At 33.4% G+C, this 21,951-nt stretch overlaps 1 protein-coding gene across 1 annotated transcript in view; it reads right to left on the bottom strand.

Moving 5' to 3' along the window:
- Positions 1-311: 311 nt before the first annotated feature.
- CUNH14orf39 (chromosome unknown C14orf39 homolog) overlaps positions 312-21,951 on the bottom strand; it is a 35,707-nt gene continuing 14,067 nt past the window's right edge. The window contains exons 6-13 of the mRNA XM_040227594.1: positions 21,162-21,247; positions 21,017-21,075; positions 17,877-17,938; positions 16,666-16,835; positions 15,195-15,200; positions 14,770-14,908; positions 10,771-10,828; positions 312-1,248 (exon numbers count right to left, since the gene is read on the bottom strand). Of these exons, the coding sequence (XP_040083528.1) occupies positions 1,049-1,248; positions 10,771-10,828; positions 14,770-14,908; positions 15,195-15,200; positions 16,666-16,835; positions 17,877-17,938; positions 21,017-21,075; positions 21,162-21,247 (780 nt within the window). The 3' untranslated portion in view covers positions 312-1,048. The remainder of the gene's footprint in view (positions 1,249-10,770; positions 10,829-14,769; positions 14,909-15,194; positions 15,201-16,665; positions 16,836-17,876; positions 17,939-21,016; positions 21,076-21,161; positions 21,248-21,951) is intronic.

Below are 21,951 nucleotides of genomic sequence, written 5' to 3'. Positions count from 1 at the left end.
GAATTTGGTTTGGTTATTGAGACTGGTGACACCACACACTCCAAATAGGTATGACAAAGCTTATCACTTACAGAATAACATTTTCTGGGGAGAAGAGACCCAATCTGAAAACCTAGTCTGAAAATGGCAGAGAAAGGAGATACTAGCTTTGGGTTTTTACGGCAGCTAGGGATAGGCCATGACAAAAGTTCCTATACATGGTTTTGAACATTCCATTGATGCCAAAGGAGGAAACTCCTGGGCTTTCTTACCAGCTTGACCAGATGTGGGGCAGGAGGGGAAGAAAACAGGTAAGGCTCAAAATCTTTCCACAGTCACAGATCAAATTATGAAGTCAGACTCTTTATTACTTTATAACTCAATACAATTAATTTTTAAAAGCACAGGTACAAAGATATTGAGTAGTTATATTTATACAATTTCATCAAAATTTAATTATTCTTCATTTAAGCTATATAAATGATTGACAAGCAAATACTATTAATACATAAAAAACATAAAGGTGAATTTTTTGTTGAAGACAGGAATCAAAGTTTTAAATGTTCTTCAAAAAGGTTTAAGCAAAAATAAATATTAACAGCATCACCATTAATGCAACCACTCAACTTTCATAAATTACTCTAGCCATTCACATTTAATTTTTTTCTATTAAAGATATCATCTTAAAATAATAAGTAATATTTAAATTTTGTTGTATTATAAAAAATAACATTTTATTCAATATCAATAGTATAAATTCTTTAAGATCATTATAAAGTATCACTCTCTTTACTGTAGCAGTGAAGTATAGGTTTTCAAAGAATATAGCTTGCAAAATCAAAACCAAAATAAATAATGATAGCTATTGCTGCAAATAAAAATAAATGTAGATGACCCAGGCTTAATTTCCTTCAATATTAAATCAATATAATCAAATAATGTTACTATGGTAACCCATTATTTCTTTAATCAACAAAAGAAAGTGGTCTTCATAGTTTAAGTAACAACATAAATTTATGCCCTAGATAATTGCAGAGCAGTAAAATAATTCAATAAATCAGTAACTAGTTCAAAAAAAAGTAAATTGTGTGGTATTTTGTGAGGTAGATGAAAACCCTTTTACAGAAGAAAGTGCTGAGTTTTGATCCTGTTCAAATGAAAACGGAAACCTAAAATCATCTCTTCCAGCTCCAAATGTATGAGTTGAAGAGTCTGATGGAAAAGAAAAAGTAAAGGCATCTTCTCTTTCTGGTTTCCCAAATAAGTTTCCTGAGGAAGATAAATATTACAATGTCATGCAATTTATGTTACATAACTTGTACAACCTACCAAATTACAGTACATAGCATACAATAAATAGGGTAACATTAAATCAGATATTTAATCGTTTTCCTCTTATGTGCAAAGCTTTGTTTTTTGTACTATGGAAGGTTAAACAACTTCAAACTTAAACCCTACTTTGATGTAATTTTAATTCAAGTATATAAAGAGTGATGTGTTAGTCACTCAGTTGTATCTGACTCTGCGACCCCATGGACTGTAGCCCGCTAGGTTCCTCTGTCCCTGGGATTCTCCAGGCAAGAATACTGGAGTGGGTTGCCATTTCCTTTTCTAGGGGAATCTTCCCAATCCAAGGGTTAACTTGGGTCTCCTGAATTGAATTCTTTCCCATCTGAGCCACCATGAAAGCTAGTGTATAAGGTAGAAAAAGGAATAAAAAATCTCAGATGGAGAGAATAGCACAGAGGAACAGAAACAGATGTTCATAAGAAATATAAGGGAAACAGAAATCAATTCAGTTTATCAGAAGCATTGAGTAATAACAGAGTTATGAGCTTGAAAATGAATGAATATCCAACTATAGAATCTGTACTTTACTTGGTAGATAAGATGAAACCATTAAAAGTTTTCAAGCAAAGATATGACAAGATTTGAACTGCTTTATATGAATTTCTCAAGAGATAATAAGAAAGACTGGAATAGGAAAATGTTTAGAAATGGGGCTAAACAGGAAAGAGATGATAAATGCTTCGCATTACCTAAAATGATAGAAAAAGAATAGAGAAAGATCTGGTGATCTGAAACATACTATATAAGTCAGGTTTATTCAACTATTATTTATTGAGTAACTACAATATACTTTTCATGGCATTGTTTAAGGAAATTGACAGACAATGAAAAGAGTTTTATAGATTTAAAAGGAACTTTTGAAATCAACCTCATAAAGAATTATTTGGTTAATGATTCCAAGAACTGCCATTAAAGAAAAATATTGTTTTTCATTCATTATATTAAGACTATAATTGTAAAATAAAATTTCAATATCTTAATTATAATTTTAATTACTATTTAACAATAAAATGTATAGCAATCCAAAGACTTGTTTGAAGTCTTTTAAAGCATCTATATTTTTTCCACAGAGAACCAATTCAGTTAATACATTAAGCAAAACAATTCATTTTGTGCCATTTTGAAATTTCATATATTTTCAAATATCTCGGTTACTTTACCAACCAGCAATAGGTTGGGTGGGTGGATGGAGAGGGATGGACAGATGGCTAGACTGACCTTGAATTCTTCCTCTTTCCCTTTTTCACTTCATTTTTCCACTGACTTTAGTATATATACGTAAGACTTAAACAAAAGAAAATAGCTATAACATAGCTAAAGATCCAGGAAGAACTAAAAATCTTAACTCACCCTTTGAAAAAAATGAGTCTGACATTATTTTAATTTCAGAAGAAAAGAAATTCATATGAAATAGTCATAAAACTATGATCACTATAAATAAAATAATAGATTACTATTCAAGATTACTGTGTAGTCCAGGTGCTGGGGAGAATTCAAAGGTGAATAAAACAGAGTCCTGACCTCAAAGAACCTATGATTAGAAAAGATTTTGTATATATTCATAAGTAATTACAGCATAATAATAGTACAGGTATGAAAATGTATTTAAAAAAGAGAATCAGAAAAGTAAAGGAGAGAGCTTTTTCAAAATAGAAAATAACTTTTATTTCTATATAACAACTAAAAATTCATTAAAATGTCTTAAAATTTTTAATTTGTAATAGGATGCACAGCAGTCTCATATCTAGAAATAATCTAATTAAATATGGCTACTTTGCTTTTCTTTGGAGAAGGAAATGGCAACCCACTCCGGTATTCTTGCCTGAGAAATCTCATGGGCAGAGGCACCTGGCAGGCAACAGTCCATGGGTTGCAAAAAAGTTGGACACGATTTAGCAACTAAACAACAAAACTCTGCTTTTACCATGTTTTAAAAACGACTAATGGAAAGTCAGTTCCAACTGCTGCCCATCTTGTCGATCTGGGAAGTTTTCATAAACTAAGTAACTCAGTCTTCAGATAATATCTTCTTTACTTACTGTTAGACAACCAGGGCCCCGAGTTTTATAGTTTAGAGAATATTCTTCATCTAGTTCCTTTTAGGGAGACACTTTTTTTGGAATGGAATGTCAAAGGATAAAATAAAAGGTTTTATGGAAGAGTCTTGGTCTTGAAAAGATGGTTAGAAAGAGATGGAAGTTGAGGATTTCAGGAAGAAAAAGTAGATAAGAAAGTGTGGGCAGATTAGGGATGCAGTGAGTTCTTCAGTATAGCCAAAGCATAAATTATTTTAATAGGAGAAAAGGCTTAGGAGCTAGGTTAGAAAACTGGGAGCATAATTTGCTACTCTAGGGGATACATTAAAAGTATTTAACCAGGGCAATGAGATGGTCAATACTGTGCATAAGGAAGAGTAACTGGGGTATGATCTATAAGTAAGTTAAAAGGATAAAAAGACCAATTACAATGTTACTGAAATAGTACAAGTGAATGATAATGAGTCTTAAATTTAATTATTTCCATATAATGAAAATAGAAAAGTATTTCAAAGAGAGAACTGACACAACTTGATGACTTGTTGAATGTAGTCATAGGCACAGAAAAAAGTTACAATTATGACTGATGTTCTCAGTCTTAGCAACTAGAAAATGGAGATACCATCAGGTACATCAGAAAGAGAACCAGTTTGATTTCAGATATGCCGAGTTTTAAATGTCAACAAGATGTTTTAGATATAAAGAGATATCGATTATATAATTACAAATAAAGTCCTATCAGATAACTTCACTTGTGAACTTTACCAAATACTTATAAAGAAGAATTAATATCAATCTTTTTCAAGCTCTTAAAAAAAATCAAAGAAGATGAAACATTTCAAACACACTCTACAAGGCTAGCTTACCTTCATACTGAAGCTGGAAAAGGATACTACCATAAAAAAAAAACTACAGACTAATACCTCTGATGAATACAGATGCAAAAATTCTCACCACAATACTTGCAAACCAAATTAAGCATCATGTTAAAAGGATCACTCATCATGCTCAAATGGGATTTATACCTAGGATGCAAGGACGGTTTGATATATGCAAATCAATCATTGTGATATATCACATTAATAAGAATGAAAGAAAAATTCAAATGATCATCTCAGTAGCTGCACAGGTAACATTTTACAAATTCAACCCATTCATGATAAAATTCTTAAAACATTAGCTATAGAAGAAATGCACCTTAACATAATAAACATAATAAAGGCCATTATACAATAAATCCACCGCTAACATCATACACAATAATAAAAGACTGAAAGCTTTTCCTCTACAACCAGGAACAAGACAAGGGTGTTTACTCTCAACACTCCCATTCAACATAGAATTGAGAGTCCTTGTCAGAGCATTCAGGCAAAAAAAAGAAATAAAGGCCTCGAAATTGGAAATGAAGAGGTAAAACTGTCTCAGTGGAACAGAACTGAGAGCCCAGAAATAAACCCAAACATATAAAGCTAATATTTGATAAAGAAGCCAAGAATACTCAGTGGAGAAAAGATAGCCTCTTCAATAAACAGTGCTGGGAAAACAGGATATTCATATGGAAAAGAATTAAAGTAGACGACTTATACTACTCACAAATATTAACTGAAACTCGTAGAAGAAAATATAAGAAAAAAGATCCCTGATTTGAGTCTTGGCAATAATATTTTGGATATAACAACCAAAAGCACAAGGAAAAGAAAAAACTTCTGTACAACAAAACAATCAACAATGTGAAGAAACAACTTACAAAATTGTAAAATATATTTGTAAACTATATAGCTAATACAGAGTTAACATCCAAAATATATAAAGAACTCATACAACTCAACAGCAAAGAAACAAATAATTCAATTAAAAATGGACAAACAGTCTGAATGGGTATTTTTCCTAAGAAGATATACAAATGGCCAGCAAGAACATGAAAAGATGTTCAATGTCACTAGTCACTAGGGAAATGCAAGTTAAAAATGCAATGAAATATCTTCTCATACCTGATAGAATGGCCAAGAAATAACAAATGTTGGTGAGGATGTACCGAAAAGGGAACCCTTGTGCACTGTTGTTGGGTTTACATACTGCTAAAGCTACTATGGAAAACAGTATGGAAGTTCCTTAAAAAAATAAAATAAAAATAGAACTACTATATGATCCAGCAATTATACTTCTGGGAATATATCCAAAAGAAACAAAGCACTAACTTGGAAAAATTTCTGTACCCCCATGTTCATAGCAGCATTATTTACAATAGCCAGGACATGGAAATAACCTAAGTGTACACTGATGAATGAATGGATAAAGAAGTCGTCAGATATCTAAAAGTGCATATAGACATATGAATATTATTCAGCCATAAAAAGGAAAAAATCCTGTTATTTACAACAACATGGATGGACCTTGAGGGCATTATGCCAAGTGAAATAAGTCAGATGCTATATAATTTCATTTATAAGTGGAATTTAAAAAATTGGAAAAGAAAGAAAACCAGACTCACAGAAAAAGAGATCAGATTAATGGTTACCAGAGATGAAGATGTCAAAAAGTACAAACTTCCAGTTATAAGATAAATAAGTCCTAGGGATAGAATGACATGATGCCATAGTTAACATTGTCATGCTATATATATGAAAATTCTTAAGGGATTAAATCCTAAAAGTTCTCATGGTGAAGAAAACAATTTTATTTTTATTGTATCTAATTTGATGATGGATGCTAACTAAACTTACCATGGGATACCATTTCACAATATATGTACATCGAATCATTATGTCACACATCTTAAATTTTTATTTAAGTGGTGTATGACAATTTTATCTCAATAAAACTTAGGGGGAGGCTAAAAAAGTAATGTATGGGAGTTTAAGAGAATTGGGAGAAGTCAGGAGGGAAGATATGAATTTGGTCATCACCTATATTAAAATATTTGAAAATGCTCAAGTGAATGAGTGTCGAATGAAAAAGTCAAAGGGGAGAATGTAAATAGATTTAATATTTTAGATAGTAGGCATTTAAAACATGTCTACAATTGGTAGACTCATTCTAGTATTGTGGTATTTAATAACCATTTATGACAATTCTAAAACATACATCTCACACCACTGAATTTCAGATTCAAATATAAAATTTCCCATTTACTTTCACTTAATATCTACTATAGACTTTTCAATGATAACACTTCTAAAATTAAACTCCTGTCAGTCTCAAGGGCTTCTCTAGTGGCTCAGACAGCAAAGAGTCTGCCTGCAATGCGGGAGACCCGGGTTTGATCCCTAGGTTGGGAAGATCCCCTGGAGAAGAAAGGGCAACCCACTCCAGTATTCTTACCTGGAGAATTTCATGAATGGAGGAGCCTGGCGGGCTATAGTCCACGGGGTCACAAAGGGTTGGACATGACTGAGCAGCTAACACTGTATAAGACAGTGGCAATCTCAAATTAACTTTTATAGCCTTCCATATTTCAATAGATGTTAATTCTATTCTTACAATTATTCATATCAAAATCTTGGCATCATCCATCTTCCTCTTAATCTTTACATCCAGTCCATAAGTAAATCCTTAACAACTCTTATCTTCAGAAAACTATATAACTAAAATCTCTATAACTATATAACTAAACTAAAACTAAACTAAAAACAAATAACTATAAAATTTTAATAACTAAAATCTGTCCTCTTCTTACCACTTCCACTGACTTCAACCTCACCATTATCAGTTTTCACCTGTATTATTTCAATAGCTTCCTGATAAATCTCCCTGATTTCCCCCATGCTTCCATAAGGTCTGTTTCTCCATAAAGCAGCCAAGCAATTATTTAAGACCTAATTAAACTTAAAAGCTTTTACATAATGAAAGAAACTATAAGCAAGGTGAAAAGACAGCCTTCAGAATGAGAGAAAATAATACCAAATGAAGCAACTGACAAAGAATTAATCTCAAAAATATTCAAGGAACCCCTGCAGCTCAATTCCAGAAAAATAAGCGACCCAATCAAAAAATGGGCCAAAGAACTACACAGACATTTTTCCAAAGAAGACATACAGATGGCTAACAAACACATGAAAAGATGCTCAACATCACTCATTATCAGAGAAATGCAAATCAAAACCACAATGAGGTACCATCTTACACTGGTCAGAATGGTTGCTATCAAAATGTCTACAAACAATAAATGCTGGAGAGAGTACGGAGAAAAAGGAACCCTCTTACACTGTTGGTGGGAATGCAAACTAGTATAGCCACTATGGAGAACAGTGTGGAGATTCCTTAAAAAACTGGAAATAGAACTGCCATACGGCCCAGCAATCCCACTGCTGGGCATATACACCGAAAGAGACACATGTACTCCAATGTTCACTGTAGCACTGTTTACAATAGCCAGGACATGGAGGCAACCTAGATGTCCATTGGCAGACGAATGGATAAGAAAGCTGTGGTACATATAAACAATGGAATATCACTCAGCTCTTAAAAAGAATGCATTTGAATCAGTTCTAAAGAGGTGGATGAAACTGGAGCCTATTATACAGAGTGAAGTAAGTCAGAAAGAAAAATACCAATACAGTATATTAACGCATATATATGGAATTTAGAAAGGTGGTAATGATGACCCTATATGCAAGACAGCAAAAGAGACAAAGATGTAAAGAACAGACTTTTGGACTCTGTGGGAGAGGGAGAGGGTGGGATGATTTGAGAGAATAGTATTGAAACATGTATATTATCATATGTGAAATGAAACCTGCCAGTCCAGGTTTGATGCACGAGACAGGTACTCAGGGCTGGTGCACTGGGATGACCCTGGGGGATGGGATGGGGAGGGAGGGGGAAGGGAGGGTCAGGATGGGGAACACATGTACACCCATGGCTGATTCATGTGAATGTATGGCAAAAACCACCACAATATTATAAAGTAATTAGCCTCCAATTAAAAGAAAAAAAAACTGTCAGATCATTTCAGTCCTAGCTGAACTCCTTAATAGCTTCCCATCTCAAACAGAAACCCCACCCCCCAAAGTCCTTAAATGGTCTAAGGGCCTAGTATGACATGTTCTCCCTCCAACCTCTCTGATTCAATTTCCTACTGGTTTTTCCTTCTTTATTTTATCCGAATCATATAAATTTAGCTGCTGTTCAATGAACATGCTGAGCACAGTCCTATCTCAAGATCTCTGCACCCTGTGCCTAGAACCTGCACCTCCTTCAGGTCTCTGCTCAAATGCTGCCTTTTAGTGATGCCTTCTCTGATTCTCTCATAACACAGCAACTATCTTCCCAATCCAAATTCTCCCTATTTCCCTTACTCTGCTTAACTTTTCTTCATAATACTTATCCCTACAAGTGATTAGAGTTAACATCAAGCCCATGCTGATCCAGGTCCACCTGGAAGAATGAATTTGGGAGTCTGACTCCTCATAGCACTGTTTTGTTAGAAAATACAGAATTATGGTAAATGTAGAATGATGTGTCTGCCTAGTCTACTGGGTGGGATGATACCTGAATTAGAGGAGCTGTGAGTTGATACAAAGTCTTTGGGCCTCATGACTGCTGCTGCTGCTGCTAAGTTGCTTCAGTCGTGTTCGACTCTGTGTGACCCCAGAAACTGCAGCCCACCAGGCTCCCCCGTCCCTGGGATTCTCCAGGCAAGAACACTAGAGTGGGTTGCCATTGCCTTCTCCAATGCATGAAAATGAAAAGTGAAAGTGAAGTCTCTCAGTCGTGCCCGACTCTCAGTGACCCCATGGACTGCAGCCCACCAGGCTCCTCCATCCATGGGATTTTCCAGGCAAGAGTACTGGAGTGGATTGCCATTGCCTTCTCTGGGCCTTATGACTAGAATAGTATTAAAAGACTGGTGGGAAATTGCCTGCTGCTTTTGTGTGTCAAGATGACTCACCTGTGCCATTCCTCTTATTCATAGTGGCTTTACATGTTCCTTGTGGATGAGGTAGCAAAAGAAAGTTTATTATTATTTTGGTAGCTAGTTTATTATTTTGGTAGCTCAATGAGACAAAGATGCTGTACATGCTGTTATCATCTATCCCATATCTTTCTATAAAGCTAATTAAACCTAACACTAAAATTTGTGACACATGAGTCTGGCTGCCAATTCAAACCCATACCAACTGTTTTTAGTGTATTACCTGACATATAAAGGTTGTCTATTTTCAGCTTCTCCTGCTAAAACATAAATAAACCCTGTGAGAACTTTGCATTTTTGTCCACTCTTCTATCATTGCAACCAGAAGCAGTATCTGATATCAAGTATGCTGCTGTGCTGTGCTATGTTTAGTCATTCAGTCATGTCCAATTCCTTGCGACCCCATGGACTGTAGCCCTCCAGGTTCGTTTGTCCATAGGAACTCTCCAGGCAAGAATACTGGAGTGGGTTGCCATGCCCTCTTCCAGGGATATCAACTATACTATATATGTAATATACATATATATTTATATGTTGAATAAATGAATTAATAAAGAGATAAAAGAAGAAAGAAAATGCAATAAAAAGTAAGCCCCAGCAAGATAAGAAGAAATCCATGGACTTCCCCGGCAATCCAGTGGTTAAGACTCTGTCTTCCAATGCAGGGAACTTGGGTTTGATCTCTGCTGGGGAAACTAAGGTCCCACATGCTTCAGGCTATAGCCAAAAATGTTTTTAAAAAGAAGAAATACAGAAACTCCAAAAGGAAGACAAGAATATTCAACTATATCAAATGCTGTGAAGAGACTGAATATGATAATAAATATAAAATACTCATAATATTTGGTTATTGGTAGGTCATTAATACCAATTAATGTGAGAGTTGGACCATAAAGAAAGCTGAGCACCAAAGAATTGATGCTTTTGTACGTGGTGTTGGAGAATATGCTTGAGAGGCCCCTGGACTGCAAGGAGACCAATCCAGTCACTCCTAAAGGAAATCAGTCCTGAATATTCATTGGAAGGACTGACACTAAAGCTGAAGCTCCAATACTTTGGTCACCTGATGTGAAGAACTGACTCATTGGAAAAGACCCTGATGCTGGGAAAGATTGAAAGCAGGAGAAGGAGATGACAGGATGAGATGGTTGGATGGCATCACCAACTCGATGGACATGAGTTTGAGCAAGCTCTGGGAGTTGATGATGGACAGGGAAGCCTGGGGTGCTGCAGTCCATGGGGTCACAAAGAGTTGGACACAATTGAGCGACTGAGCTGACTGAACTGAAGTCATCAATAATATTGGAAAAAGCAAGTTTTGGTAGAGTGAGAGAAGTGAGAGAAGAAGATAAATTGCTAAAAATAATAATTAACGAGTGGTGCAGAAGTACCAATAATTTTTAAAGAATATTAACTAAGTGCCTAAGAAAATCAGACAGGCTAAACACAAATGGTGAAAGTTTTATATATAGCAAACTTCAAATCACTTACCAATTTCTTGTTGTGATGAGAGAGGATTTAAATTTCCTGAAGAATAATGTTCACTAAACTGAAAAATAATTTCCATTAAATATTACTCATGAAATCAGTAGAACAGTATGCATAGCATTTATATTAGACTCCAAAGCCTAGTTCTTCTAATAAGCATAATTAGAGCAGACAAAATGGCAACATTCTATATAGAATATGATTGCAATTAAAAAGAGGTCTATCTTTAAAACTATCATTGACGTTTTAAAATAAGGCTTATTGATTTGACTCTGGCAATATATAAAATATTAATAGGCAATACATATTGTACCAAGGATAGTTCCTACTTTGGAATGTTAATATAACCTAAAATTCTAATTAACTTTGTTTTATTCTAAAGGCCTTTTACAAATCAGTTTGTATTATATAATAAAATAATACAGTTTGATAGCATTGTGCCAGTTCAAATAAACTTCTGCTGCCAAAAGAATCTGTTTCCTTTATAAAACGGGCTTTTCACAAACTATGATAATTAAATATAGTTTTCTGTTCTCTTTTTTCCCCTCTTAGCATTACTTTATGAGCATTTTTCCATGTAACTATTCTTCTAAAACTTTAATCCTTTTATATCATTTTAATATTCCTCTATATGGACATAACATATAGCTTCAATCATTCTTCTGTTTAAACATTTAGATTGTTCCTATTTCTTTTTCTAATATAAATCACACTTGAATAAATATTATTATGCACAGATTTATATACTTTGACAATTAATAAGGAAAGCTGTTTTTCCCAGAGATTTTTTTAAGTCACTTGAATTTCTTTGTCAGTGTATTACCTAGTCACCAAATGGACTTCGTCCACATCTCTACTGAGGCAGTAATTTTCTTGCTGGTACATATAAGCTCTTCACATAATAAAGATCTTAATTTTTGTCATATTATTGGAAATATTTTATATCACATTATTGCTTTCCCTCTAAAACTTTTTGACATATAAAAATTTTGTATGTAACCAAACCAAAACCATTTTTATTTTCTTTTGCCTCTTCTTCCACTGTTTCATGCTTAGAGAATCCTTCTTGTTCTTAAGCTCTGGTAAATATTCACCTATATTTCTTCTGAAATATTTTATAGTTAACATTTTAAAATTTAATGCATCTATAGCATCTTGGAGAAGGAAATGGCAGCCCACTCCAGTATTCTTGCCTGGAGAATGCCATGGACAGAGGAGCCTTGGGGGCTACAGTCCATGGGGTCGCCAAGAGTCGGACACAACTGAGTGACTAAGCACATAGAATCTACTTGTGCACGTGTACAACAAACGCCTAATTTATCCCTCCAAATAGGGCCCTAATTTGTGGCCCTATTCATATACCACAGTCTAAATTCTTTTGTTTCAAGACATTATCCATGCCATGGATCAATCAATCCTTGTACCATTATCACACTATTTTGATTGCTCAAAGGTTCATAGGATATTTCAATATGTAGAAACTGAAGTTTCCTCTTACCAGTCTTCTATTTCAGAATATTGTCTTATCATTAAAATAAGTAGGAGCTATAATAATATCCTCTCTTTTGTTCCTAATATAGGTAAATTGTCTAATGTTTTCCTTTATCAGTCTAGTAAGTTTATAAGTTGTGTTAGTTTTTTTCAAAGAACCAACTTTAGCTTTGCTAATATTCTCTATTTTTTGTTTTCTAATTCAGTGACTTCTTATCTTTCTTATTTTTAATTGTACTTACTTTGGGTTTACCTTCTTTTTTTAGCTTTTCAAGGTAGAACTTTAGGTCATTGATGACGGACCTTTCTTCTTTTCTATTAGTTATTTAAAGTTATTTTGTTCTGGTTTTGGCAGGAACCCACAGATTTTTATATGCTGAATGTTCATAATTCATTTTAAAATCTTTTCTAATTTATTCTTCGATCCATGGCATAAATATTCAGGAACATCCTAATATGTTACTGATTTCTAATTTAATTTCACTGAGATCAGAGAAAATATTCTACATGATTTCTATCCTTTTCAATTTATTAAGATCCTTTTATTAGCCCAGAATATGATCTATCTATCATGGTGAATGTACCATCACCACTTGAAAAGAATAAATATGTTGCAGTTGTTGGATGTGAAAGTTCTACAAATGTCAATTAGGTCAAGGGGGTTGATGGGGTTGTTTGAATTTTATGTAAGATATTTCTTGATTTTGTTGTCTAATTCTATCAATTGCTGAGAAAGGGGTGTTAAAAATCTCTAACTAAACTTGTTTTCGTCTATTTCTTTAATTCTGTCAGTTTTTGTTTCTATGTACAGATGGAGAGGAAAAGACCAACTAATTACCTGAAAATTTTTTCACATTGAAAATATGTGAAGCTTGTTTAGAACTATAAAGCCAAACTAATTTTTAAACTGCCTTTAACTGCACTTCAAATCCTGAGATTCTGTTTTTACAAATAGAATCAATGTGAGACACTTGAAGTTACAAGCAGAAAGACAATGGGGGAACTTTTTTAAACTATCAATACTCAGAATCTTTTAAAAACCACCTCTGCAAGTGGTGGTGGAAAAGTTAGACAGCTGCATAAATCAACAAACTTAGAACACATCTTCACACCATACACAAAAATAAACTCAAAATGACTTAAAGACTTAAATATAAAACAAAACATCATAAAACTCCCAGAAGAGAACACAGGCAAAACAGTCTCTGACATAAACTGCACCTATGTTTTCTTGTCTCCCAAGGCAAAGGAAATAAAAACAAAAATAAACAAATGGGAGCTAATCAAACTTACAAGCTTTTGCACAGCAAAGAAAACCATAAACAAAATGAAAAGACAACCTACATACTGGGAGAAAATATGTGCAAATGATACAACCAACAAGGCTTAATTTCTAAAACATACAGCTCATATAGCTCAACAACAACAAAAAAAACAACCCAACCAAAAAAATGGGCAGAAGACCTAAACAGACATTTCTCCTAAGAAGACACACAGTTGGCCAACAGGCACATGCAAAAAGATGCTTAATATCATTAATTATTAGGGAAATGCAAATCAAAACTATAATGAGCAATTATCTCACACCAGGCAGAAGGGTCATCATTAAAAAGTCTACAAATAACAAATGCTAGAGAGGCTGTGGAGAAAAGGGAACCTCTTACACTGCTGGTGAGACTGATATAGCCACAATGGAAAACACTACAAAGGTTTCACAAAAAACTAAATATAAAGTTGCCATACAATCTAGTAGTCTCACTCCTGGGCATATACCCAGATAAAACTGTAATTCACAAAGATATATATACCCCTGTAAGTTGTTCATGGTAGCACAACTTACAATAGTCAAGACATGAAAATAGCTTAAATTTCCATTCGCAGATGAATGGATAAAGGTGTGTTATATATTATATATACAATAGAATACTACTCAGCCATTAAAAAGAATGAAATGATGCCATTTGCAGCAACATGGATGGACCTAGAGGTTATCATACTAAGCGAAGTAAGTCAGAAAGAGAAATATAAATACCGTATGATATCACTTATATGTGGAATCTAAAAATACAATATAAATCAATGTATCTACAAAATAAAAACAGACACAGATATAGAGAACAGACTTGCAGTTGCCAAGGGTAGACTGGAAGGGGAGGGAAGGATTGGGAGTTTGGGATTAGCAGAGGCAAACTTTTATATATAGTATGGATAAACAAGGTCTGACTGTATAGCATAGGGAACTATATTCAATATCCTGGGACAAAACATAATAATAATATGAAAATAATATGAAAAAGAATATATATGTATAACTGTATAACTTTGTATAGCAAAAATTAACAGCAGAAATTAATATAACATTGTAAATCAGTTATACTTCAATAAAATTTTTTAAAAAATAAATTGTCTCTGTTTTGTACTCTGCTTCAAGAAAGTTTGATATTAAAGAATTAAACTTTTTGAGGTCCTAGTGAACAATTTTTTAGAAATAAAACAAGCTTCTCATATTACCTGATGTGATGAGATTTCTGAATCAAATACAGAAGAATCAAATAAATTCAATCCAGGGGATTGAGAAGTATAACTCATTAAAAAAGAAAATCCAGGGGAGTCCTTTTGTGTTTGACTCTCAGTAGCCGTATTTCTATTTCTGATATAGAGAAATAAGAAAATCATCAAATTGTAAAATACATATTATCAAATATTGCAGACTGGTAAGCACCATAGGTACTATGTCATAAAGGTAAGAATTAGCATAGCAGGAAAAAGGAGGAAGTAGTTATTGAAGTGTCAAACCTATGGAGAAGAAAACGTATGGTTTGGGTGGAGAATAATATTAAATAAAGTATAATAATCAAGTATGAAATGATAAAGAATTCTTTCTAAGCATATACTATCAGGCTCTATTCTATGTATTCCCATTATCATTAATTTACTTATTCCTTAAACAACCCTCTGAGATAGCTACCGTCACTATCACCTCCATTTCATAGAAGAGGATTTTGTGGCACAGAACAATTAAATGATTTGCCTGAAAGAATATAAGTGCCAGAGTTGGGATCTGAATGTAGCAACACAGACTCAAAGCCCAAGTTCTTAAACTTGATGCTAAACTGTCCCCAAGATCTTGAAAGCAGTCACAAAATTTTAGTCTTAATGAAAAGCCAGCCATAACAGATTGTTTCATAAGGGAGTTAAGTTATAAAGTGATTTGAGAAAAATAGTTAGACAAGTCAGTATATAACACAGTGGTTAAAACCATGAATTCTGGAGGTAGAACTGCCTGGGTTTAAATCTCAACTCTGTCACTGATGAGTTGCAGCATCTGTGATTCTGTTTCTTCATCTATAAAATAAGGATAATAATATACTTACATCTCACAAAGCTGTTGTGAATATGAATGGAGCAATATTTATAAAATGCTTACACTCAAATTCACTTAATAGTGCTATTAAATGTTAAATAATAAAAGTCTGAAGATACCTCCATAACTATCTCCATGACTGTTAATGAGTCACTTTACAGATTGGTTTTCTCATCCTTTAGAGAGGTTTTAGTATACGATTGCAGCACCCTTTACCAGTTCCCAGATTTGAAGATAAATTCCATTTTGAACATCCTGTGTTTGAGTCAACAGCATGACATTTATACATAAAAATCTTACTAGCAATTTAAAATACAGAGTAGAACACAGGAGAGAGGTTCCTGATGAAGTGAAATCTATTTGAAACATATTTTAGAAGAATCCCAGGATTCAGCATTAAAGAAAAGACTGAACTAAATAAAAAGCTTAAATATAGCATTAGGTTTTTGGCTGTAAACTACAAATCTGTGGTTTCCAAAGTTAAATAACGATGTTAGAGATATTTATGTCAACCAAAGTTACTTAAGTAATGGCAGTTTTTGTTTAAGACACTACAACATTAAGGCAAAATGACTGCTGGAATATTATTCAATGATGTCCACAATCTACTAAATGTGATAGTAACATTTTAGCTTGACAATTTAATATTTTCCATACATCTTTTATTCTTCTGAAAATCTTAAATCTTGTAATATTAAACTTGATAGGTACTCAAGATCCATGTTACCTTCAGCTAAACATTTCAGGGAAAAATGGGGAAAAGGGTCTATGAAATGAGATGGCAGAGTGGTAGATATATGAGAGTTCATTATACTAATCTCTCTCCTTTGTATATTTGAAATATTCCACAATAGAAAACTTTCTAAAGTTAGAGGTATTAAGCATTTTACTATTCCTCCCAGGGATGGAGGAGCCTGGTGGGCTGCCGTCTATGGGGTCACACAGAGTCGGACACGACTGAAGCGACTTAGCAGCAGCATCAATTATTTACATAATTCAAAATATATAGATTCTTTCATTATAATAATTAATTAAAATCTTACATTTCAAATGAGGGGGTTTTAGGTAATTTCTCCACAGAGTCAGGTGTTTTCACATCTTCAGGAGTTCGTAAAAATAAAGGAATTTCAGAAGTTCGTGGAAAAATCCCAGCCCTTTCTACTTCATCACTATTACTTTCTATTTGCTTCCCAAAATGTTCTGCATATGTAATCTGCAAATTCAAAGTAACAGAAAGCTATAAAAAGGAATATTATTGCATTAATAAACTCACATATGTAAAAATATGTGAGGTTAAAAACATCAATATTAACATATGATGTTTTCAATTCATAAACAAAATAAGTGAAATAAGAATAATTAGTGAAAGTGATACCAAAATATATCTGTCAGCAAACAGGAGAATAATTATTTTCAATTTTCTCCTTTTTTTCTTCCCAGCTCTATCACCTATCCCTACCTGCAAAATTAACTCACAACCAGGATATACTCAGATTGATGAAGAAAAATGGTTAGAAATAATTTTGTTTTCAAAATTTCTACATTGTGCTCTGGGTCAAGATTTATATACCCCTTTGAAAGAAAAGGGCAATCTTTTTTCTCAGTGATTATGTTCTTCACATTTTTTGCCCTTATAAATTCATTATACTAGTTTCCCTACAAACTTGAGGACCTGAATATGACCTCCCCTTTATATCATTTGGTAAGCTAGGAATATGATTTCTCAAATGTTTGTTACCAAATCCCATTTGGAAACAATTTATTTGGGTCCCTCCAGCAAAAAAAATTTAAGTGTGCTTTTTATCTGTATTTCTTTATAGTAGAATACTACTGTTGTTTCTCTTGTTTTATCCCTTAGTAGCTATAGTACATTGCCTACACCTATAATCACTAAAGCTATCTACTATTAAAAATTACTTTGAAGATACTTTTGTGGCAGCCTTGGCTAATAATTCAATCTTACCAAGCAAAATTTCTTTCTTCAGTTATAATTTATTGAGGTATCAATATATATAGTCAATTATTAATGACAATTTTTAAAATATTTCATGTAAACTTTTTGTGGTTTCACTTTTAAATCTATAACTCCTCCAAGGAATAGAATCTGTAACATCACAGCAACTTGCTTACTAAGCTAATAACATCCAGACCTCACATAAATAAGCTTCATTATCCCAAATCTGAAATTAAAATGAAAACAATATTTAAATTAGAATATTCTGCTTAGGAGTTAAAAACAAAACATTTGACTTACTTGTGAAGCACAATTTGATTCTGGCAATTGTCTTATTGTCCCTTTATCTTCACACTCAGCATCTGTTTGTTATATGAGAATAAACTACTTTTTCTTTTTGCAATTTAATTGTAAATAAAACAAATTAAACCACATTAAACTGCCAATATTTAACTGTTCTTGGTCAATAAAAATGGAAATTTTAGATACTTCAATCTAATATGTAAAAATAATAGAATAAAACCTACATGAACAGTTTAACAAACAAAATTATAAAGAGAACACCCCATGTAACTGCTGCCTTGATAAAGAAATAGAACATTATGAGTTCTCCAAAAGGCCCCATATTCCGCATAGCCTCTTTCTCAGTGGTAAACACTATCCTGACTTCTGTGATAATCATTACCCTGATTTGCTTTATCAGTTTATCTCTTAAGCAATATACTTTTTTCTGTTTTAAATGTTATATGATGAAATAATAATGTATGTGCTCTTTGTCATGCTTTTTCGGTTTAGTACACTCATGAGATTCATCTATATTGTTGCATATAGACATAGTTTGCTTACTTTTATAGGTGTAAAGTATTCCATTATACAAACACAACACAATGTAACACAATACTATCCATTCAACTACAGATGGATATTTGGGGTGTTTCTGTTTTGAGGCTATTACAAACGATTTTAACACTCTTCTACATATATACTTGTATGCATGTACTTGTATTTCTCTAGGTACATACCTAGGAGTGGAATTACAAAATATAGGGTATGTGTATCTTCCATTTTACCAGATGTTAAACTATTCTCCAATTTTAGTTTTGAAACTATTCACCAATTTTTGTTGTGGCAACTGCCCATCCTGAGCTACCCTAGGGAATTATTCAATTTCACAGGACGAAATTATGAGCTCCAATTATAACTTAGTTATATGTCAGTAAGTTATTTATAAATGACATATTAAAAGTTTCTACCAATAATTATGCGAGTTTTAATTGTCCTACATTCTCATCAACACTGAACTTTGTCAGACCTTCCAAATTTAGCTAATCTGATGGGGGTATAATGATATCTCATTGTGTGTTTATTTCTCAGTTTCCTGATTTGCTGAACATTTTTTTAATATGTTTATCTGCCACAAAGGTTTTTCTGTTTGAAGTGCCTATTCGTAATTATTTTGCACATTTCTAATTGGGTTGTCTGTAGTTTTCTTCTTGGTTTGTAGAAGGTTTTTACACATTTTTGGAAACTAGTCCTTTGAGTTTTATTAAAAATATATTCTCTTGCCTCCCATTCTTTTTATAGTGTTTTTTGATGAATAGAAATTCTTAATTTTAATATAACCAAATTTATCAATACTTCTTTTATGATTGGGTTTTTTCATTTTTTTAAAGAAATTCTTTCCTATCTTGAACAGAAGTTTCCCAATTTGGTCATCTGAAAGCTTTGTAGGTTTGCCTCTTGCATTAATCACACTACTACTTTCACCATATATTAACTTCTTCAAAAGATAGGCTTGGAGATTGTTGAAGAGAATCTTTCTTCTTCTAAGATAATTATATACCTTCTTGAGTGTAGAGCGTCACCATATAGGCTCAATAGCAGCTAGGACTATGCCAGATACATACATTTCCCCATATATCTGTATTAGGGGGTATATTGTTCCTAGAGATTATCCATTCCTCCCTGTATAACACTCTGTCAGCTTAGCATATACAGAGGATTATAAACAGGTGAAATATATCACCTGGATGATAAGTCATAATCCTTTTTTCCAGAAGAAAGTAGGAGGAGTATCCATCTAAGCATATTATCTTGGTTGAATCCTATATTGAGAGTGACAGGAACAGGCTCATAGTATATTATATGACCATTCAGAATATGCATATATTTACCACCAGAATGAGTCATTTTTTAAAATTTCAAAATAAGTCAAGAAGAGAGAAAGGCTTTTATATAGCCTAATTGCTACTTATTACTGGGCAACTATCAGTCAATTCAGTCGCTAAGTTGTGTCTGACTCTTTACGACTCCATGGACTGCAGTATGCCAGGCTTCACTGTCCATCACCAACTCCCGGAGCCTGCTCAGACTCATGTCCATCAAGTTGGTGATGCCATCCAACGATCTTATCCTCTGTCGTCTCCTTCTTCTCCTGCCTTCAATCTTTCCCAGCATCAGGGTCTTTTCCAATGAGTCAGTTCTTCACCTAAGGGGCAACTATATATATATATTTGTATGTGTGTGTCTCTATGATATATTATATATTTTATATATACATATATATGTATGCATACAGTATATATATAAATATATATAGAGAGACATAGATACACACACATAGAGAATGAGTCTGTGTCAAGGGTGCATCAAAGTTCTAAGAGCTACTTGATTCTAGGATAATAAATTTATACATATATACCCTGTGACCTTTCTATGATTTATTCAAAGAAAATAATCTAAGATAGCAAAATATTTATATAAAAGAATACAGTAGCATCAATTATAACAGGAAAAAATCTGGAAATAACAAAATATTCAGTGTGAGAGACTGCTAAATAAATTAAAGCATACCCATGCAAAGACATATTATGGACTTGCCTGGTGGCTCAGACAGTAAAGCATCTGCCTACAATGTGGGAGACCCAGGTTCAATCCCTGGGTCGGGAAGATCTCCTGGAGAAGGAAATGGTAACCCACTCCAGTATTCTTGCCTGGAAAATCCCATGGATGGAGAAGCCTGGTAAGCTACAGTCCATGGGGTCATAAGTCATCACAAATAAAATCTATTTAATGGCATGGAAAAATATCGTCAAGGGCATATCAAATGGAAAGAAAAAGACCCAAAGTAATATACATAGTATGTTTCAAATTTGAACGAACAAATAAAAAGAAAAAAAACACATATGCATAGAGAAAAATAATATAGGATCAGTTATATCTGGGTGGTTGGTATTTTTGCTTCTTTTATATTTTTCTCCTTTTTCCAAATTTTATACAATAATTGTATTTCTTTTATATTTAAGAAAAACACATTTTAAAACCAGGCATGCAAGGTGAGTTAGCCAGAGATGCAAACCATCCAAATAATTTATTTGACTAGCATAAAAATCAGATATAACTTGTTACTCCCATTTCTTAGGAATATAAATGGCAAATACCTGTATCTCTCTTTTCCAACCATTGACTGCAATTTGATTGTTTCTGTGGAGTTACCAATCTAAAATACAATAAACAACATTTTTATATTATTTACTGAGTTGAGCATTTCAGAAAATAAGTCAATTTCTTATTTTTAAAGGTTACCTGAACTGCATAACATTTTGTGAATTTTTAAAAGCCATAACATGTGTACATTTTGGATGGTTATTCACAGCAGAGTCATTCAATACCTGAACAAAAGAAATCAAGCATTAGAACTGACTATACAAAACAATAAGATGTTTTGCTTGCCATGGCTACTCAGGGCTCTCAAAGAACATTGTCATCCACCTCATCATCACTATTATTATCAACACTGACAAGTAACAAACATTAAATGAAACCACTGCATACAAAACATTAAGTCAAACACTGGGAAACAGAAAGGTTTAAGACTCTCAAGGAATTTGAGTTTTTGAAAAGTGTAATTACTATGCCTGATAGTATACACACATTTAAGGTAAACTTAAAATTTTGTCTTCCTTATTCTTCATTAATCAAGTGAATCTTAATTCTTAACCTAATTAATTTATGTTCCGTTCAATTCAGTCGCTTAGTCATGTCTTGACTCCTTGCAACACCATGGACTTCAGCAAACCAGGCCTCAATGTCCATAATCAACTCCCAGAGTTTACTCAAACTCATGTCCATTGAGTCGGTGATGCCATTCAACCATCTCATCCTCTGTCGTCCCCTTCTACTCCCACCTTCAATCTTTCCCAGCATCAGGGTCTTTTCCAATGAGTCAGTTCTTCGCATCAGGTGGCCAAAGTATTGGAGTTTCAGCTTCAACATCAGTCCTTCCAATAAACACCCAGGACTGATCTCCTTTAGGATTGACTGGTTGGATCTCCTTGCAGTCCAAGGGACTCTCAAGAGTCTTCTCCAACACCAC

This window comes from Oryx dammah, unplaced genomic scaffold, assembly GCF_014754425.2.
Source record: "Oryx dammah isolate SB20612 unplaced genomic scaffold, SCBI_Odam_1.1 HiC_scaffold_26, whole genome shotgun sequence".
Taxonomy (NCBI): domain Eukaryota; kingdom Metazoa; phylum Chordata; class Mammalia; order Artiodactyla; family Bovidae; genus Oryx; species Oryx dammah.
The sequence above is the reverse complement of the archived record's forward strand: the minus strand, read 5'-3'. Positions and strand labels throughout refer to the sequence as shown.